This window comes from Alnus glutinosa, chromosome 8 (assembly GCF_958979055.1).
Source record: "Alnus glutinosa chromosome 8, dhAlnGlut1.1, whole genome shotgun sequence".
Classification (NCBI taxonomy): Eukaryota; Viridiplantae; Streptophyta; class Magnoliopsida; order Fagales; family Betulaceae; genus Alnus; species Alnus glutinosa.
This window is the reverse complement of record NC_084893.1, coordinates 3,943,909-3,963,559: the sequence shown is the minus strand read 5'-3', so window position 1 is coordinate 3,963,559 and position 19,651 is coordinate 3,943,909. Positions and strand designations below refer to the sequence as shown.

Here is a 19,651-nt window from a genome sequence, read left to right as displayed (position 1 = left end):
TATATTGAAATGATCTTGTATTCAACCAAAGAAATCAAGAATACATCTCAGAGTTCACTAGATCCGACATAACAGTAGGATAAGAACCAAGCCAAACTCGATTCTGCAGCTGGGAAATCGCCAACTTAGCTAAGGAATGGGCAACCTTGTTCCCTTCTCGACGAACATGGTTAATAGTCCACCGATCAAAGCTTTCCAGCTGCAAGCGAGTCTCAGCTATCAAGTTAGTGGCAATACCCTCATCAGCAACGGCTCGGTTCAAAACATTGACGACCCCTAAAGCATCTCCCTCTATAATCACCGCCCTGATACCCAGCAAAATAAACTCAACACACAATTTGGCTCCAACAGCCTCAGCCACCAGAGAGTTCGAAATGTAACGGTGGTAAGAGCACTTAGCAGCAATCACCTTACCATTAGAATCTCGAGAAACAATACCCACACCCATCCACTTCTGATCTCTATCCAGGGCAGCAGTAGGGATTGTATATATGGTTATGTTCATTAAGCTTTTAAATTCAAATAAAATAGAATTACACTTGAAGCAAAACACTAAGTTTTGTCCATAGTTGATTTACTTAAGGGTCACTTCACTTATAACTCCTGAAATTTTACCCATTTTGAAAGAAGGTATAAACTTTAAAACTTCTCAATTTTGGGTATCTATTTTTCAAAAAGTTTCAATCTCAGTCATCTGTTAAAATTTTTCATTAAATCTTATCAAAATTTCTAAAATACCCCTGTGTTTATTTTTTTAAAAAAAATTTATAAATTTTGTTAAAGATTTAGGCATAGGTATTTTTGCAAATTTCGTTAAATTATAATCAGCACCTAAATCCTAGTAATTTTTTTTTCCTAAAAAAAATAGAAATATTTTGAGAATTTTGACAAGATTTAATGAAAAGTTATAACAGACGATTGAGATTAAAATTTTCTAAAAAACGGATACCATAAATTGAGACATTTTAAAATTTAGGTACATTCTTTCAAAAATGGTGAAAGTTTAGAGGTCATTGAAGTTCTCCCATTTACTTCAAATCATCCTAATTATAAGCAATCTTTTCTTGCGAATTTTAGTCCATATATGCATCCCGATCATATGTAATGTAACCTAGAATGACAATTATACATCAATATATGCATCCAATCATAAGAAAACAGATTAAGATTATAATTTGTAGCTATAGGAAATATACATCAATAATATGATAGATTACAACTTTTTTTCTTTGAACTTTCCTCTTCTCTTGAAAGCAGAGATACAATTAACTTAGTCACAGAGAAGAAAATAATTACACAAAATTCTTGGATTTACCTCTCATCAGTCATCACCTCAGAGAATGCTTCAACCTCCTAAGCACAGCCAGCTGATAGAACCTCCTAGTCCGAAGGAACAATGCAACAGCAACAAGGAAACCCAAAAAAGCCACAGATGCCATGATCAGAAAAGATAGCATAAAGCAGCGAGTACCATAGCAAGAGTCATCTTCCCCAGATGCTTCCTTGTCATAAATATACCCCATAACTCTCACAGAGAAAATATAAGACCCAACAGGACTGGCTATGCCAATGGCGTTGAAAATAGTACCCATGTGCCTGACACCAAATATCTCCGACGTGATTGCCGGCATCAGCGACCACTGTGAACCATAGCAAATGCCCACAAGGATCGAACCCACATATAAAATTCCGGGAAAACCAGAAGCGATAACAAGGTGGCCAGCCGCCATTGCTGCTAGAGTAGTAGCCATCAAAAATGGTCTTGCGCAGCCTCTTGTGTGCAGTAAGAAATCTGACAAATACCCAGCTCCAATTCGGCCAAAAAAATTCCATATACACCATAGAGAGACCAAATTGTTGATCTCCACAGTAGTGTAATTAAATGATTCCCCAATTTGGCTCAAGTTATTTATCACAGCTACCCCAGAGCCCATTCCACATACCATGGCAGCAAACAACAACCAGAAGTTTACGGTGCGCATGGCTTGAAAAAGATTCATGCTTTCTTCATCAGGCGGAATTGTGTCATCGAAAGCAGCATTAACTTCACCCTCACCACCAGGCAGTTCATGATATGCTGCAGAATCCTTGGCTGCTATTAGTAATGTCTGGGGGAATCGGTTGGAGTCCTCCCTCTGGGCTTTGATTGCAATTCCAAGAGGTGATGCAAGAAGAAGCAAAAGAAGTACAAGGGTGAAAATGCGTGCCCACAATGGCAAAGTGAAGATGTTTTGCAAAATCATTATAATCATGAGATAACCAGCAATGATCAGAGCTACTGCAGTGAAACCATCCAAGTGCTTCTTGTCATCACTTGTGTTTGCTTTATCATAGATTCTCACCAAAAACATAAGCACAAGGGAGACGAACGTAGGCAACAGAGCAAGCATAAGAAGGAAGGTGCTGGGCTTGCCCTTCCAGAATGTGTCATACACTTGGATCAGTATTGCCCCACCAATGCCAATAAAGCCCTGGCAAATGAAATTAGCTTAGCTTGAATGACATCACAGCATACCTCCAGCAAGAGCATTGACAAAAAGATTTTATAAGCAATCATTAATTTAAATCAACATTACAGGCTTTATGAAGACCGACTTTCCAGAGAAAAGATATGCATCTTTTTAGGTTGAACCATCAAAAGAAAACTGCATGTTGTGATTGCCATCATTGACTGATAGAGTATATATTGTTGCCAAGAATCATTTTTGCCTTTATTTATTCGGGAGCAGATCGAATTATGATTTTTTGGGGGACTCAAAAGGCATGGTTTGAAGGTCTAAATATTGGCCCCGTCTGACAACCGGCTAATGATTATCGTACATCATCTTGGTGTGGGACTCACGTGTATAGGTCTTACATTCAATGTGTTTAGGTGTATACTTGATGTACACCAACATGATTTGCAAATAATACATCTATTGACAACCCCCTCTCTTCCCTTCCCTTATTTTCACTTCTCCTAAAAAAATATCAACTTCAAAACATTTTGAACTTTTTATATAACATAAACAATTTTTTATTATTCTTTAAAATTATAAATAAAAAAACTCACTATAATACAAATTTTTTTTTTTTTTTTTTCACTTTTTCATATAATTTTTTTTTTTTACTTTATATCACATTAATCACTTTCTAATACCACTAAAACAAAAATTTCCTTTAAATATGAGAGGAAGGGGTTGCCAAACTGGCCAAATTAGCTTGGAAAGGCCGCTTCATACCAAATTAGCTTTACTTTATGTGAAATTAGCTTTGGATATAAGAAGCTTAAAAATTTTGAGAGGACCATGATCTCAAGGCATAAAGTAGACCCACTCCTATTTTACATGCTTTTCACTTTTAATCTTATAAACGAAGATGTCGGTAATATTATTCTTCACACACATATTTTTGTTTTACTATGAGGGTCAATCGTAAGTTAATTTAATAGATAAAGATTACTAATAATAATCAAACAGATATTAGTGAAAGTAAAAGATTTAATTTTAACAAATATTAGTATTCATTAATATATTTTTACTATTATTAAAAAAAAATATATATATATATCACCTTCATGGTTCCCACAACGGTCCCACCACAGTGAGGGAAGTTCTTCACACCAGAAACCACATTGGCTGTGGTAAAGAATGTCTGGGCATGAGAGGCCAAGAACATGAAGAAACACATCAACGGCACCGGAGGCCGCTGGATCAATCCAACGACGGAGGCCCACATCAGAAAGTACCCGACGAAGTTCTGGATCGCCCCCGCCAAGTGGACAACCCATGGCCCACCCAAACTCGAGGAGTTACTAGTACTGTTACAGTCACCGAGTGCTACGGCGGAGTATAAGACGCCAGCTAGGACCCCGGCGTTGCCGCCGATGTCCTTGAAGACGGATACGGTGTCGAGCGTCGATTGGTCGTAGCCTTGGCTTGATTTCAACACCGAGGAGTAGATGCTGAAGGTGTATGCTCCGCAGCCACACTGGATCCATATGCTCGCCACCGTGGCTATCCATTTGCTGCTCAGCCTCTCCATTCCTGCAATTTCTTCTCCTAATTTGGTTTTGCCTGTTTTATGGGAACATGGCGTTTAAGCCACTTATATATATGGCCAACACATATTTCCTTTGAAATGTTTTAGAGTAGCCCCACCTACATTAATTTGTCACGTGCATATGATCGATGTATATTTATGAATCTGTATTTCTTACCCATGTAAATGATTATTGGCAAAAACAATTTAGATTTTTTTTTTTTTTTCTTCAATGATGTGACATAAATGTGAAAGTCATTTAGAGTGTTTTGTGCCCAAAGGGCATGTAACGACCTACTCTCAACGACACAATATTATTCTCTTTTAGTTCTTTCGAACCAGACTTCACAAGAGATCACTCATCCCGGTACTATTCTCGCAGAAGTACACTTATTTGCAAAGTTCTGATAGGTTCACGGCTTAAAAACGTATTGTATCAATAAAGGTGCAAATATACATAGAAGCACATCTCTATTCTCACACTCAAGCGATGTGGAACGTCACATAGCGTCCCTTGGATGGGCCCCCTTCCGGGCAGGAAGTCTCCTCTTACAATCCCCTGCCAAAAGAAAAAAAAAAAAGGCAAGAGTAATGGTAGAAATCTCAATTATAAAGAATATTCGTTCGTGGTTCCGTCCATTCTAAATTGGTATTTGTGGTTTGGTATCTTATTAAGTATATGTTTGGCAATGCAATTTTAAAATGTGTGCAATTATATTTTACGAAGTCGACTACAAACCTATGCTTGAGCTTCACGTCATAACCAAGGAGAATGGCACATAAAAAAAGGTTAAACCATATAAAATGGAGAGGTCATGATTATGATTGCCAACTTGACAAGGGTTCTTTCTTTCTTTAGAAGCTTTGCGTACATTATGTACAAGGGGAATCATTTTAACCCTTGAGACGTAAGAAAAACTCCAACTAACCAAATTGGTTTTTCTAATTTTGGGTCACGTAGCATGACTATTAAGTATTTAGGGAGCCCTAATCCTCCCTATTCATGCTCATACATTTACATTGACATGGTGATAGTGTAAAAATGCTATGTGGGATTTGGGGCTACATTGATGGCAGATGGGTCCATGGTGAGGAGACTCCTCCAACACTAAGTTTAACAAAAGTTATTAATGCTTTTTAGATAGTACGGTTTATTTTTTTGCTTGAAAATATATTTTGATATCACGTAAATGTAAAAATAGTTTTAAGTGCGTTACCCGCCTGAGTTTGAAAACGGGTAACAAGTTAACAAACAGGTAGAACTGTAAGATAAGATTTCATTTGTTTACCGTGATGAATGTGGTGAAAATAATAGGGTGGTTGAAAGTTCATAAGATTTTATTGTAACATGCTCATATTTTCAATTAAATTTTGTAGGTGAATTACCATCAATGGTGGTAGTTCATTGGTCCCAAGTTAATCTTCAAGTGGTTTGGTAAACCCTAATCCTCATGTTTAATTAGTGTAAATCGGCTTGAGTCCATCGATACCATAGTGGGCTGTTGAGATTGTATTTCTCTCATTTGATCTGCAAATTTTAGACTGGGAAAATGCTTGAAGTACTACACCTTTGAACTTTTACAACAATAATATCACAAATTCTCCCACTTTAATTTTATTTTGTTAAAAAAAACAATCAACTTTAAAACATTCTAACTTTATATCATATCAATAATTTTTTATTACTATTTAAATAAAAAAGTTCACTACAATACAATGCTTTTTCACTTTTTAATACAATTTTTTTTTACTTTATATCACATTTATCACTTCTTACTACTACCCTAAAAAAATTTAACTCACACTTGCCAAACACACGCTATAAGTATCCTTTTCTCTTGAAAACAGGGATATACCTTTCACTCAATAAAAAAAACAAGCAAAAACATTATATGCTTTCAAACCAAAACTATTTACAAAAAAAAAAAAAAAAAAAAAAAAAAAAAAAAAAAAGAGAAGAAAATTATGGCCTCATTAACTACATTTTCCCTGTACTCGCATATTTACTTCTCATCATCTTGAAGGATGCTTTAACCTCCTAAGCACAGCCAGCTGATAGAACCTCCTAGTCCGAAAGAACAATGCAACAGCAACAAGGAAACCCAACAAAGCCACAGATGCCATGATCAGAAAAGATAGCATAAAGCAGCGAGTACCATAGCAAGAGTCATCTTCCCCAGATGCTTCCTTGTCATAAATATACCCAATCACTCTTACAGAGTAAATATAAGATCCCACAGGACTTGCTATGGCTATAGTGTTGAAAATAGTACCCATGTGCCTGACACCAAATATCTCCGAGCTGATTGTAGGCATCAATGACCACTGTGAACCATAACAAATTCCTACTACGATTGAACCTAGGTATAAATTTCCGGGAAAACCAGAAGCAATAACTATGTGGCCAGCAGCCATTGTGGCTAGAGTAATAACCATCAACAACGGCCTTGCCCAACCTCTTGTGTGTAGTAAATAGTCTGAAATATATCCAGCTCCGAAACGGCCAAGAAAATTCCATATACTCCATAAGGAAACCAAGTTGTTTATCTCCACAGTAGTGTAACTGAGAGATTCCCCTATTTGGCTCATGTTGTTAATTGTAGCCAGCCCAGAGCCCATTCCACACATCATGGCAATAAACAGCAACCAGAAGTTCACTGTACGCATGGCTTGCAAGAGATTCAAGTGTTCCTCATCCAGAAGCATTTCGTTGACTGAAGTAGCCCTGACTTGGCCCTCATCACTCGGCAGTTCATGATACTCAATAGGATCCTCTGCCGTAGAAAACTTTGGGGATGTGATTTGCTTAGCAGTTGAATATGTTTGTGGTGATCTCTTTGAGTCCTCCATCTGGGCCTTGATTGCAACCCCAAGAGGCAATGCAAGTAGAAGCAGAAGAAATATGAGCGTACAAATGCGTGCCCATAATGGCAAAGTGACGATGTTCTCCAGAATTATGATAACCATGAGATAACCAGCAATGGCCAGAGCAACTGCAGAGAAACCATTTAAGTGCTTCTTGTCATCACCTGTGGTTGCCTTATAAATTCTCACCAAAAACATAAGCATAAGGGTGACAAATGCAGGCAACAGAGCAAGCATCAGAAGGTATGTGCTCGGCTTGCCCTTGCATAATGCGTCGTACACTTGGATTAGTATTGCTCCACTGATACCAAGAAAACCCTGTCCATGAAAGAAGGTAAAACAAAACATTTTCATGATTCTGGGCATAGCAGACTTGAAGCAAGAGCATTGACAGAAAGATATATTATAACTAGCTTAAGGGGACTTGTGAAGAAGAAACACTACACATTTAACCATTCGTTTTGAAAGTAGTAGAAGTTCCATGAAGACAATAACAGGGTATTTTGTTCATCAATGACTTCAGAAGGAATATTTATCTTTCAGATATGAATTGTTACAAACAAAAATTTAGTCATTGCCAACGGTTAGTCAGAACACCGCATCTGAGCAATACAAAAAAGATGTCATTCTCTTGGAATTCTTAATATGATACTGTAAAGTCAAAATAAAATGCAATTATGCCAAATGCCATGGAAAGCTAAATGGCACAAAGTTGGCAACTAAAATTAGTGGATAAACACATACACATGTGAGAGAAGCTGAACTCAAACACAACAGATTTTAACTTATTATCCCATTTTCCAAAGAAAGTGACCATTTACCGTATTGGCACAATATGAGTTCTATACTCCATTTGATTCCAAAGCAAAAGGGAAAAGTAGAGAAACTTTGGTTATTTTAGTTTGGTCATGCAGAGCATTAAGCCCCAATGAACTACTTGTACCTAATATAATGCTCAAAACCTGTACCCAACTTAAGAGAAGAAGAATAAGAGCGACCGGGTGTTTCTTCCATGAGCTTGGTTTCAGCTATATCGATCTTCCACACTCGTATAGATTGTACCTCGTTCTGGCGATGTACATTCCCTACATTCCCTTTTTATTTTTATGTTTTTTTTCCACTTCTCACAAGTGAATAAACGACAAAGCCAGAGGAAATTTTCCAATTGAGCACGCATTCTGTAATGGGAGCCACAGCCAGCAAAACCAAAACAAAGAAGCGTCACATAATTAAACGTCGTTGTTGCGTGCACTTGGTGACTTGGCCGTAACTTTACTCAGCAGTTGCCTAATTCCACTTCGCTACTGTGAATACATTATTAGCTCCCAATGCAAAGCTTAATAGGAATTCACTTCGCACAATCGGAACTAATTAAAATTTCAAAGAATGAATTTTGAGATTCCAAAAGTGTGTTTTGGCTCTTGGAAGTAATTAAATTTGTTGTCTTTCGTATCAATTAATATCTATAAAAAAAAATTAAAAATTAAAAAAAAAATTAAAAAAAAAAAAAACCCAGAACAGGATATCAGAGGGCAGAGGCGGTCGGATTAATCAAGGTAAAACAAACAGAACCCACATGTACGCACCTTCATGATGCCCACGATTGTCCCACCATAATCAGGAAAGTTCTGTAAGCTACTAACTACATTGGCGGTGTTGAAGAACGTCTGAGAATGAGCGGCCAGGAACATGAACAGGCACATCAACGGCACTCCCGGCTGGGGGATCAATCCAACGACGGACGCCCACATGAGGAAATACCCCAAGAAGCACTGGATCGCCCCCGCCGCGTGGACCACCCACGGTCCACCACGTACACGTCGGGTGTTGAGCGTGACGGAGGAGTAGAGGAGGCCTGAGAGAACACCGGCGTTGGCGCCGATGTCCTTGAAGACGGACACGGTGTCGAGCGTTGATTGGTCGTAACCCTGGCTTGATTTCAATACAGAGGAGTAGACGCTGAAGGTGTAGGATGAGCCGCAGCTGCTCTGGATCCATATGCTCGCCACCGTGGCCATCCATCTTGTGCTCAGCCTCTCCATCTCTCTTCAAATCTATCTCTTGTGCTTGTTTCTTTGTAGGCTATGACGCTATGTCACTGCTCTAATTTTTTATTTTATTTTTTTAAAAATAATACTGCTCTAATTTTATTTACATGGTGTACCGTGTGTGTACGTGAAAAAACTTAATTATTATTTTTAGGGAAGAACGTAAAATCAGTCCATTTAACTGAGCCTATATTATAAATCGTTTATGGTGATTTCAAAGTGAATTTAAAAAATTTTGGAGGAGGTTAAAAATAATTAATTAATTTTTTTATTTTTTTTTTAGGAATAGCTATTCTTCTCATTTTTTAGAGAAATAATTATTCCTCTTCGTAAGAAAATAATTGTCCCTACCAAATAAATGAATAACTATTTTAATGGAATAGTCATTCCATTCCAATAATTTATTTCGCAAACCAAACGAAGTCTTAATTATGAATAGAAAAATTGACAAAAAAATTCCCAAAACTAATAGACAATAAGGACAAAAAAAAAAAAAAGCCGCCGTCCAAAATACAAGGTATGAAAAGATTATGGCCTCATCAATTATATTACATGTTCCCTGTACTCGCATATTTACTTCTCATCATCTTGAAGAATGCTTTAACCTCCTAAGCACAGCCAGCTGATAGAACTTCCTAGTCCGAAAGAACAATGCAACAGCAACGAGGAAACCCAAAAAAGCCACAGATGCCATGATCAGAAAAGATAGCATAAAGCAGCGAGTACCATAGCAAGAGTCATCTTCCCCAGATGCTTCCTCGTCATAAATATACCCAATCACTCTTACAGAGTAAATATAAGATCCCACAGGATTTGCTATGGCTATAATGTTGAAAATAGTACTCATGTGCCTGACACCAAATATCTCCGAGCTGATTGTAGGCATCAATGACCACTGTGAACCATAACAAATTCCTACTACGATTGAACCTAGGTATAAATTTCCGGGAAAACCAGAAGCAATAACTATGTGGCCAGCAGCCATTGTGGCTAGAGTAATAACCATCAACAACGGCCTTGCCCAACCTCTAGTGTGTAGTAAATAGTCTGAAATATATCCAGCTCCGAAACGGCCTAGAAAATTCCATATACTCCATAAGGAAACCAAGTTATTTATCTCCACAGTTGTGTAACTGAGAGATTCCCCTATTTGGCTCATGTTGTTAATTGTAGCCAGCCCAGAGCCCATTCCACACACCATGGCAAGAAACAGCAACCAGAAGTTCACTGTACGCATGGCTTGCAAGGGATTCAAGTGTTCCTCGTCCGGAAGCATTTCGTCGTCTGAAGTAGCCCTGACTTGGCCCTCACCACTCGGCAGTTCATGATACTCAATAGGATCCTCTGCCGTAGAAAGCTTTGGGGATGTGATTTGCTTAGCAGTTGAATGTGTTTGTGGTGATCTCTTTGAGTCCTCCCTCAGGGCCTTGATTGCAATCCCAAGAGGCGATGCAAGTAGAAGCAGAAGAAATATGAACGTACAAATGCGTGCCCATAATGGCAAAGTGACGATGTTCTCCAGAATTATGATAACCATGAGATAACCAGCAATGGCCAGAGCAACTGCAGAGAAACCATTTAAGTGCTTCTTGTCATCATCTGCGGTTGCCTTATAAATTCTCACCAAAAACATAAGCATAAGGGAGACAAATGTGGGCAACAGAGCAAGCATCAGAAGGTATGTGCTCGGCTTGCCCTTGCATGATGCGTAGTACACTTGGATTAGTATTGCTCCACTGATACCAAGAGAACCCTGTCCATGAAAGAAGGTAGAACAAAACATTTTCATGATTCTGGGCATAGCAGACTTGAAGCAAGAGCATTGACAGAAAGATGTATTATAACTAGCTTAAGGGGACTTGTGAAGAAGAAACACTACACATTTAACCATTCGTTTTGAAAGTAGTAGAAGTTCCATGAAGACAATAACAGGGTATTTTGTTCATCAATGACTTCAGAAGGAATATTTATCTTTCAGATATGAATTGTTACAAACAAAAATTTATTCATTGCCAGCGGTTAGTCAGAACACCGCATCTGAGCAATACAAAAAGGATGTCATTCTCTTGGAATTCTTAATATGATGCTGTAAAGTTAAAATAAAATGCAATTATGCCAAATGCCATGGAAAGCTAAATGGCACAAAGTTGGCTACTAAAATTAGTGGATAAACACATACACATGTGAGAGAAGCTGAACTCAAACACAACAGATTTTAACTTATTATCCCATTTTCCAAAGAAAGTGTCCATTTACCGTATTGGAACAATATGAATTCTATACTCCATCTGATTCAAAAGCAAAAGGGAAAAGTAGATAAACTTTGGTTATTTTAGTTTGGTCATGCAGAGCATTAAGCCCCAATGAACTACTTGTACCTAATATAATGCTCAAAACCTGTACCCAACTTAAGAGAAGAAGAATAAGAGCGACCGGGTGTTTCTTCCATGAGCTTGGTTTCAGCTATATCGATCTTCCACACTCGTATAGATTGTACCTCGTTCTGGCGATGTACATTCCCTACATTCCCTTTTTATTTTTATGTTTTTTTTCCACTTCTCACAAGTGAATAAACGACAAAGCCAGAGGAAATTTTCCAATTGAGCACGCATTCTGTAATGGGAGCCACAGCCAGCAAAACCAAAACGAAGAAGCGTCACATAATTAAACGTCGTTGTTGCGTGCACTTGGTGACTTGGCCGTAACTTTACTCAGCAGTTGCCTAATTCCACTTCGCTACTGTGAATACATTATTAGCTGACAATGCAGCTTAATAGGAACTAATTAAAATTCCAAAGAATGAATTTTGAGATTCCAAAGGTGTGTTTAGCTCTTGGAAGTAATTAAATTTATTGCCTTTCGTATCAATTAATATCTAAACGAAGTAAAAAAAATAAAAAAAACCCGGAACAGGATATCAGAGGGCAGAGGCGGTCGGATTAATCAAAGGTAAAACAAACAGAACCCACATGTACGCACCTTCATGATGCCCACGATTGTCCCACCATAATCAGGAAAGTTCTGTAAGCTACTAACTACATTAGCGGTGTTGAAGAACGTCTGAGAATGAGCGGCCAGGAACATGAACAGACACATCAACGGCACTCCCGGCTGGTGGATCAATCCAACGACGGACGCCCACATGAGAAAATACCCCAAGAAGCACTGGATCGCCCCCGCCGCGTGGACCACCCACGGTCCACCACATACACGCCGGGTGTTGAGCGTGACGGAGGAGTAGAGGAGGCCTGAGAGAACACCGGCGTTGGCGCCGATGTCCTTGAAGACGGACACGGTGTCGAGCGTTGATTGGTCGTAGCCCTGGCTTGATTTCAATACAGAGGAGTAGACGCTGAAGGTGTAGGATGCGCCACAGCTGCTCTGGATCCATATGCTCGCCACCGTGGCCACCCATTTCGTGCTCAGCCTCTCCATCTCTGTGCTAATCTCTTGTGCTTGTTTCTTTGTAGGCTATGTCACTGACTCCCTGCTCTAATTTTATTTTATTTCATTTATTTTTATAAATAGTGCTTTTGGCGCCACACGCCACCACCGTTGCACTTCTTTTTTCCTTTTTTTTTTTTTTGGGCTTTCTGTGGGCTCGGGTTTTTTTGTTTCTCACGTGAGTTTTGGATTTGTTGATTTTTATTTTTTTATTTTTTTTTCTTTTTGAAGGGTTGCTCAAGGTTTTTGGTGGGTTTTGAGATATTTGTTGAGTTTGAGTGCTTTGGGGGCAAGTTTGAATGTTCGACGGGGCTTCAACTGTTTTTTGTCATTTGGGATTCACGTAGATTTTATGTGTTAGAGCATTACTAGCAGCTTCCTTATAAGAGATCTGTTCCCTAAATTTTAGGAAAAATTTTAAGAAAGTCAAAAAAACCATTCCACAGCAGCTTCCCTACAATTATCTGTTCCCTAGGAAGTGCATTGGGAAGCACTGTTCACCTCTCATTCAATTGTTTATTCTAAAAATATAATCTCTCTCTTACTTTATCTCTTTCTTTTTTTACTTTTAATTAAAGTAAAAGTAATAAAATAATATTTTAATGATATAGGAAAAAATGAAGGGAAGTAAAAAGTAGTTTTATTCCCTACATTTAGGGGAAATGAAGGGGAATGGAAAGGAAGCTGCTAGGAATGCTTTTATAGGTATTTTCTGACTGGGAGGGTTTGACAGGTCGCTTTGCTATTTTTGAGTTTTGAGTATATAAGAACTTTATACGTAGAAACGCTTTACGTTTTTTAAATAAAATTGTATTCTTACTTATAAAATAAAAAAATAAAATACTGCTCTAATTTTAGTTACAGGGTGTACATGTTCATTTGGATCTCTCCGGTTCAGATTCAAATGCACATTTAAAACATGGCTTTGTTAAAAAAAAAAAAAAAAAAAAAAAAAAAAAAAAAAACTGCTGCTCTAATTTTAGTTACAGGGTGTACATGTGCATTTGGGTCTCTCCAGTTCAGATCCAAATGCACATGTAAACGTGTAAAAAAAAAAAAAAAAAAAAAAAAAAAAAAAATTGCATGTAAAACATGCTTTGTCAGGACAGATATATCATATACCTTATACTTCTTTAAAACTTAATTATTATTTTTTTTAAGGAAATAATGTAAAATTAGTCTATTTGGTTGGGCCTAAATTATAAATCGTTTATTGTCGTTTAAAATTTAATTATTATTTTTAGGGAAGAATGTAAAATTAGTCCATGTGACTGCATTTGGCTGGGCCTAAATTATAAATCGTTTATTGTTGTTTCTAAAGTGAATTAGGAAGTTTTTGGGGTATGTCAAAAAAAACAATTTAACCCCCGGAGTCAAATTCTGTTAAAATATTTGACGAATTCCGTTAAGTGCCATATCAACACTAATAAAATAATGACACGTATGATTCTTAATATATATATATATGTATAAAGGGATGGTTGCCAGTTGGGCACCCCACCCCAACCTTTCCTTCCTTTTTTTTCTTTTTTTAAATGATATATATATATATATATATCTTTTATTAATAATGACATGTATTGTTATTTTATTGGTGTTGATATAGTACCTAACAGAATCTAACAAATGTTTTGACGGAATTTGATTCCAGAGACTAAATTGTTTTTTTAGCATGCTCAAAGGAGTCGGACCTTTAAATTCACTTTGAAACGACATGAAGCGATTTATAATTTAGGCTAATCACGTAGATTAATTTTGTATTTTTCTTTTATTTCTAAATAAGTTATAAATATTAAACGGTCAAATATTTTATTCGACTTTTTCTATGTGTGTCAATCCTCTGTCAAGGTTCGCTTCAAAAGAGGGGAAAAAAAAAAAAAAAAAAAAAATCTTGTGTCAAGGCGCTCAAGATTGGCGCCGAAAGAGATCAAGAGGAGAGATTTTTTTTCTTTTTTTTTTTTTTTTTTTAAGAACAAATAGCATTTGCTATCATATATTTTTTAAAAAGCCTAAGGGTCGATTACAGAGCAATTGAGGTACAAAACCCCTTACACTCTAAGCCAGATAAATTTGACTTAAAAACAGCAACCTAAATAATACACAAACATTACAAGAACAACATTGAGCCACTCTTTACATTAAACACATTCAACAAATAAAAGAAGGCAGATCTAGCACCTATGCCAACAAACACTCTAGTAACATTTGAACACCACAAAGGCAAACTGTGAACAGAAAAAATAAAAAACAAAAACGGCCCAAAAACAGAAGTCAAAACGGAACCGATGTCGGGAAATGCTGTCACACGCGCAACCACTGGGGACCATCCTAGGCAGTGGACGACTACCAGAACCATCGGAACCACCAAAATCCACCATCCACGCCCTGGAAGACAAGTCGTGGCCCTCACGCACCGGTTCAAGGAGTGACCTCCCTAGTGCGTGCTAGTCACGTGTTAAGCAAGTAGGGCCAACATAGCCGTGGCTGGGGGCTGCTGGACCAGAAGAAGCTACCAACCACCATGGAGAGGCTCGTGTCTTTAGAGATTCAGTCGAAATTTGTAGATCTGACTCTAAAGAAAGGAAAACAAAAGAGCACAGTCAGAAAACTTCGCCGGAGACACACCAGAAGTCGCTCCCCAACAAGTTCATCCCATGAAGTCTTTTGTCAGGAAACAACAGCAGCCACGGGATCAAATCTGTTGGGAAACAAAACAAAACTCCACAACCCTCTAATGGGTAGCTCTTTTTCTAAAAATTTCGGGAGCGTCTCTCTCTAGAAAAAAGAGGAGAAATTTGTTAAACTAAACTATGAATATAAAATTATGAAGAAAATATTTTAATAAAATAAAGAACGAGAGAATGAGATATAAAATATTTTTAGATGAAAATATATTTAAGCTCCTTGAACTATTATCTTTTTGGTCCTATAAACTGCGACGTGATACTATAATATACTAAACTACCATTTTGTTAAAAAAAAAAAAAAAAACCCCCCTCTCATCGTTGTCGTCCGTTAGAATGATGGAAAAGTGAACCAATTTGAGCAAAATCATCCCAGCACCTTGACTCTTGAAATACAGAATTACCACTTTATTGTAATTATTAAAAAATTTAAATTAAAAAAAAAAAAAAGAAAAAAAAAAAAAAGGGGGGGGTGGATTGAAAACGAAAAGTCCTTTTTGGTTTTTGAGGGGCTGAACTATTCTCATAGACTATGCGGATGGGCAACTAATGAGCATTTTCGGCAGTTTTTTTTATAGTCAATTTCCTTCTTTATATATAAAAAAAATGTTAACAAAATTACAAAAAACATCCATATCAAATACTCTATCGGTTCTCTAAGCATTATGAATACTATAATTCTACCAAATGTGTAAGGAACTAAAAAAATTCTCTATCCATTATTTTAATTAGGGGTGTATAAGTGGGGCTGTTATTAATTAACCAAAAATAACTGGTAATTGCTAATAATCAGCAACAACCGTTAACTAAAAAAATTGAGAAACCGAAAATAATCTCAACTGGATAACCGGGTACCCAATTGCGGTACTATTGCATTCTAAAAAATCGGTTAATAACCGAGTAATCGGTAACCGGTTTATATATATATATATATATATATATATATTACAACAACAAAAAAAATAAAATAAAATGAAACTTCTCTGTGTAATAGCTGGGCACTATGCATGTGCTTTTAATCTAAATGAAAGGCATGCAGAAAGGTGACCACCTTCTTCCATGAAACTACATCCAAGCCATTCATATCTGTAGAGTATCAAGAAAGATAACATCAAATTATGTTTCCCTAGCATGAGAATGTGAGATCGATGCACCTCGTTCATGCAACATTAAAATGATTAAACAAAATAATATATATATATATATATATATATATATATATATATATATATATATATAAACCAAACCCATGCCTTGACGAGGAAGTTGTATATCAAATACTCTATATGCATGTTTTTTTTTTATATTTTAATATCAAAGGCTGTGTCTTGCTTAGTTTTACAGTTCATGTAATCCCGGCCCATGAGAAAACAAACACGAAGACGTGTATTAAAAAAAAAAAAAAAAAAAAAAAACGAAGAAATATGTGGTTGGGAGAGTGCATGTGATCAATATTCCCCTCGCATAAGAAACAAACACCAAAAAGAAAAGACAAAAGCAAAGTTGGAGGAACTGGCTGGACATCTGGAGGAAATTAAACCCATACATCTGCGTCAAACAAATGCAAACCTCTCTCTCTGGTTTTGTATTATTCCTGCAGGATTCATGCAAGCTCAAATTCAAATACTGGATTTAAAAAGTTAAAAACATTTAACAATATATAAAAATTAGTTATTCGGTTAATAGCCGGTTTAAAATAATCGGATAACCGGTGGTTGGTAAAAACCGCAACCAGTGACCAGTTGTGGTTGTGGTTATTGTGGTTATTAAAATAGAAATAACCGGAGACTCCAGTTGCGGTTGCGGTTATGAACAAATAATTACAACTGCAACCGGTTGTACATCCCTAAATTTTTAATACAAAATATTTTTCTTTCCTTTCTTATTTGAGCATCTTTCATCTTTTTACCTTTTATTGAAAATTGTGTTAAAATTTTGTGAAAAAATGTGAAGGTAAGTAAAAACTTATATTTGTAAATAAATAATATTTAATTGATATATAGAAAGATAAAGAAAGTTATTGTGAAGTATATTTAGATAAGAAAATAAAAAATAGTTTTATTTTCTAAATTTAAGAAAAATTAAAAAAAAAAAAAAAAAAAAAAAAAAACCAATGCAAATGCTTTAATTGTGCTATTCTCATCCCATTTGTTTTCTCATCATTCCTATATACCCTTATTTTCTGTCTTTTTCTTTTTAATTTTTTTTTTTAATATATAAGTACAAATAAATACAAAAAAAAAAAAAAAAAAAAAAAAACCATAGATACAAAATACAGAAAATTACATAACTCAAAACATAAAAGATCAAAAAGAAAATCTAATCTCGATAGAAATGTAATCACAGCTCTGAAGGGGAATCTTTGACTAATTAAAACAAGTCTGAGTGAGTTCCATTCATCGGCTAAGTTAGATCGGATGGCTATAATTCGATTTGAGTGATTTCAATCTATCGAAGCATAAGCTCGAACGGTCGAAGTGGCATCTCCACGTGGCAGGATCATGCGAGTGAATAGTTGAGATCAATGGGTGAGATTGAGTTTGTCATACATCAATAGATCGAAATACTGTTTATTTAATATAAGAGAAATGATCTCTACACTCATTTCTTACAACAGCTTCACAACAAGCTGACATGGCTGATAATATTTTATTATTTTTTTGTTTTGTTTTTATTTCTTTTTGTAAAAAAATAATAAAATATTACCAGCCACGTCAGCTTGTTGTGGAGCTGTTGTGAGAAATGAGTGTATGAATCATTTCTCTTAATATAATTAAGCATCAAGCGTGCAACTGTTGGAGTAGGTGAGATTCGACTTGTAATTAATGCTGACTTACGCATTTGGATCTACTTTAAACTTGAACCGATCCAACTCACTTTGGGCCCTCATTCACAGCAATCTCACCCCAACATTGTACAATTCCAAGGCCCTAAACAATGGGCCATTGTATGGGGCCTTAGAGTTGTATAATAGTTGGGACGAGAATGTATTTTTAACATTACTCACTCACTTTACAACGTGCATGATTTTCTATCTGACTAGCAGTACTACGAAGTATTGATCAGATAAGAATTCTATATAATTATTTGTTTGAATTTAACAGAATTCGGGCAGACAGGGAGGGAACTAAGGAGAGGCCGGTAGGGGCTATAGCGCCCCCCCCCCCTCAATTCAAAAAAAGAAAAAAAAAATTAGGTAAAAAAAAAATTAAGAAAATTAGCCTACCGGCCCCTACCAACAAATTTTTTTGACCCTTGGCCCCTGCCTATAAGAACTTTTGGCTTCGTCCCTGTGGACAGGTGATTATGAGAGATTACTTATGGGACCTACTTGTCCGGATAAATGTTTAAGCAGCTCAATTTTTATTTAGTCAAGTAGGTCCTATAACTAGTCTCTTACAATCACCGACCCGAATTCTTTTAAATTCGGATAAATAATTGTTGAGAATTATAATCCGTATTGATCAAACCCGTTGACATTGGACTGTCAGTGTTTCAAAATCCAACACATCTCAATACTCACCCAACCATTAACGCATGCAAATAGGCAGTTTTTGGCTTTTAGTTGTAGAATTGGGAATTGGGATTTCAAAAATTGTAATTTGAAAATAACAATTTAAAAATGTGTAATTTGAAAATGTAATTTTTAAAATTGTAATTGTCTTTGGCAAAATCACAATTTTATCTTTAAAATATCAGTTTAGACTTTAAAATTATGCGTTTTCAAAAAAACACTTCCTTACATTCGATTTGAAAAAGCAGATTTTTCGCGTTTTCAAATTACAATTTTTAAAAAACACAATCCAAAACATTCATTTTTTTTGTGATTTTTTTATTTTATTTTATTTTTTACAGGAAAATCTCTAGTAATTCTTTTATGAGAAATGCTAAAGGTACCAAATTTTTGACAAAGAGATAAATACCAAAATGATGTTAGACTTATTAATTAAATAGATCATAATAATTAATAAAAAGAAATGATGCAAATATCAATGAAAGATTTAATACTCCTAATATTTCTCTTCTTTTATTGAAGGCAAGCCGAGCTCAGAAATTTTTTGTTTTTTTGAAACAGAGCTCAGAATTGATTTGCACTTCACTTGGGTTAGGGGTACACGTGTTGGGCTTGAGCCGAGTTGATGCCTACGATGCCAAACCTTTCTAAAAATATTGGGCCCATATAAAAGCAAATCTTCATCCAAAGCCCTAAACCCAAACCTTAACCTGTGGGCTTGGTTAAGGCCGCACTTGTTTGGTACATTTTGTATGGCAGTTGATTCTAACAAACAAAAGCTGAGTCACACCTAGTTGAAAGAAAAGGTTCATGCTGACAGGGCAGGGAGTCTGACGTGGCAGAACGAGGAAGGCACGTGCTGGGTCCAAGGTGGACACGCGCAGGAGTGTGGACACTTTGAGCCGGCCAAGCCCACGTGAGGACAACGTACCAACGGCATGGACTAGGCCCTCTTTACTCTTTGTAGTACTTACCGAACCCAATATCGTTTAGTATATTCGTTAATCGTTATTCAAACGTAGACGACTTGTTAAGATAATCGGATTAATTAATTGGTTCTAGCTCGGGAAATTTTA

The 19,651-nt window shown here is 36.4% G+C and overlaps 3 protein-coding genes across 3 annotated transcripts; all 3 read right to left on the bottom strand.

The window, feature by feature from the left end:
• Window positions 1–1,191: 1,191 nt before the first annotated feature.
• On the bottom strand, window positions 1,192–4,099 carry LOC133874633 (protein NUCLEAR FUSION DEFECTIVE 4-like). Its single transcript, XM_062312504.1, has 2 exons — window positions 3,553–4,099; window positions 1,192–2,471 (listed from the first exon to the last, which is right to left on the bottom strand). The coding sequence occupies exons 1-2, from the start codon at window positions 4,021–4,023 to the stop codon at window positions 1,329–1,331; spliced, it is 1,614 nt and encodes a 537-aa protein (XP_062168488.1). The 5' UTR covers window positions 4,024–4,099; the 3' UTR covers window positions 1,192–1,328.
• A 1,873-nt stretch (window positions 4,100–5,972) lies between these two features.
• On the bottom strand, window positions 5,973–8,963 carry LOC133875283 (protein NUCLEAR FUSION DEFECTIVE 4-like). Its single transcript, XM_062313364.1, has 2 exons — window positions 8,472–8,963; window positions 5,973–7,203 (listed from the first exon to the last, which is right to left on the bottom strand). Exons 1-2 carry the CDS (start codon window positions 8,925–8,927, stop codon window positions 6,034–6,036), a joined length of 1,626 nt encoding a protein of 541 aa, XP_062169348.1. The 5' UTR covers window positions 8,928–8,963; the 3' UTR covers window positions 5,973–6,033.
• Window positions 8,964–9,452: 489 nt separating this feature from the next.
• LOC133875284 (protein NUCLEAR FUSION DEFECTIVE 4-like) lies at window positions 9,453–12,405 on the bottom strand. The gene is made up of 2 exons (XM_062313366.1): window positions 11,913–12,405; window positions 9,453–10,686 (listed from the first exon to the last, which is right to left on the bottom strand). The coding sequence occupies exons 1-2, from the start codon at window positions 12,366–12,368 to the stop codon at window positions 9,517–9,519; spliced, it is 1,626 nt and encodes a 541-aa protein (XP_062169350.1). The 5' UTR covers window positions 12,369–12,405; the 3' UTR covers window positions 9,453–9,516.
• Window positions 12,406–19,651: the final 7,246 nt, after the last annotated feature.

Bases quoted from the DNA above. Each gene is read 5' to 3' on its own strand.
- LOC133875284 (XM_062313366.1), bottom strand. From the start codon at position 12,368: ATGGAGAGGCTGAGCACGAAATGGGTGGCCACGGTGGCGAGCATATGG. The intron at 10,687-11,912 runs GTGCGTACATGT...TTTCATGGACAG, and splicing joins CAATCGTGGGCATCATGAAG to GGTTCTCTTGGTATCAGTGG.
- LOC133875283 (XM_062313364.1), bottom strand. From the start codon at position 8,927: ATGGAGAGGCTGAGCACAAGATGGATGGCCACGGTGGCGAGCATATGG. The intron at 7,204-8,471 runs GTGCGTACATGT...TTTCATGGACAG, and splicing joins CAATCGTGGGCATCATGAAG to GGTTTTCTTGGTATCAGTGG.
- LOC133874633 (XM_062312504.1), bottom strand. From the start codon at position 4,023: ATGGAGAGGCTGAGCAGCAAATGGATAGCCACGGTGGCGAGCATATGG. The intron at 2,472-3,552 runs GTGATATATATA...TTCATTTGCCAG, and splicing joins CCGTTGTGGGAACCATGAAG to GGCTTTATTGGCATTGGTGG.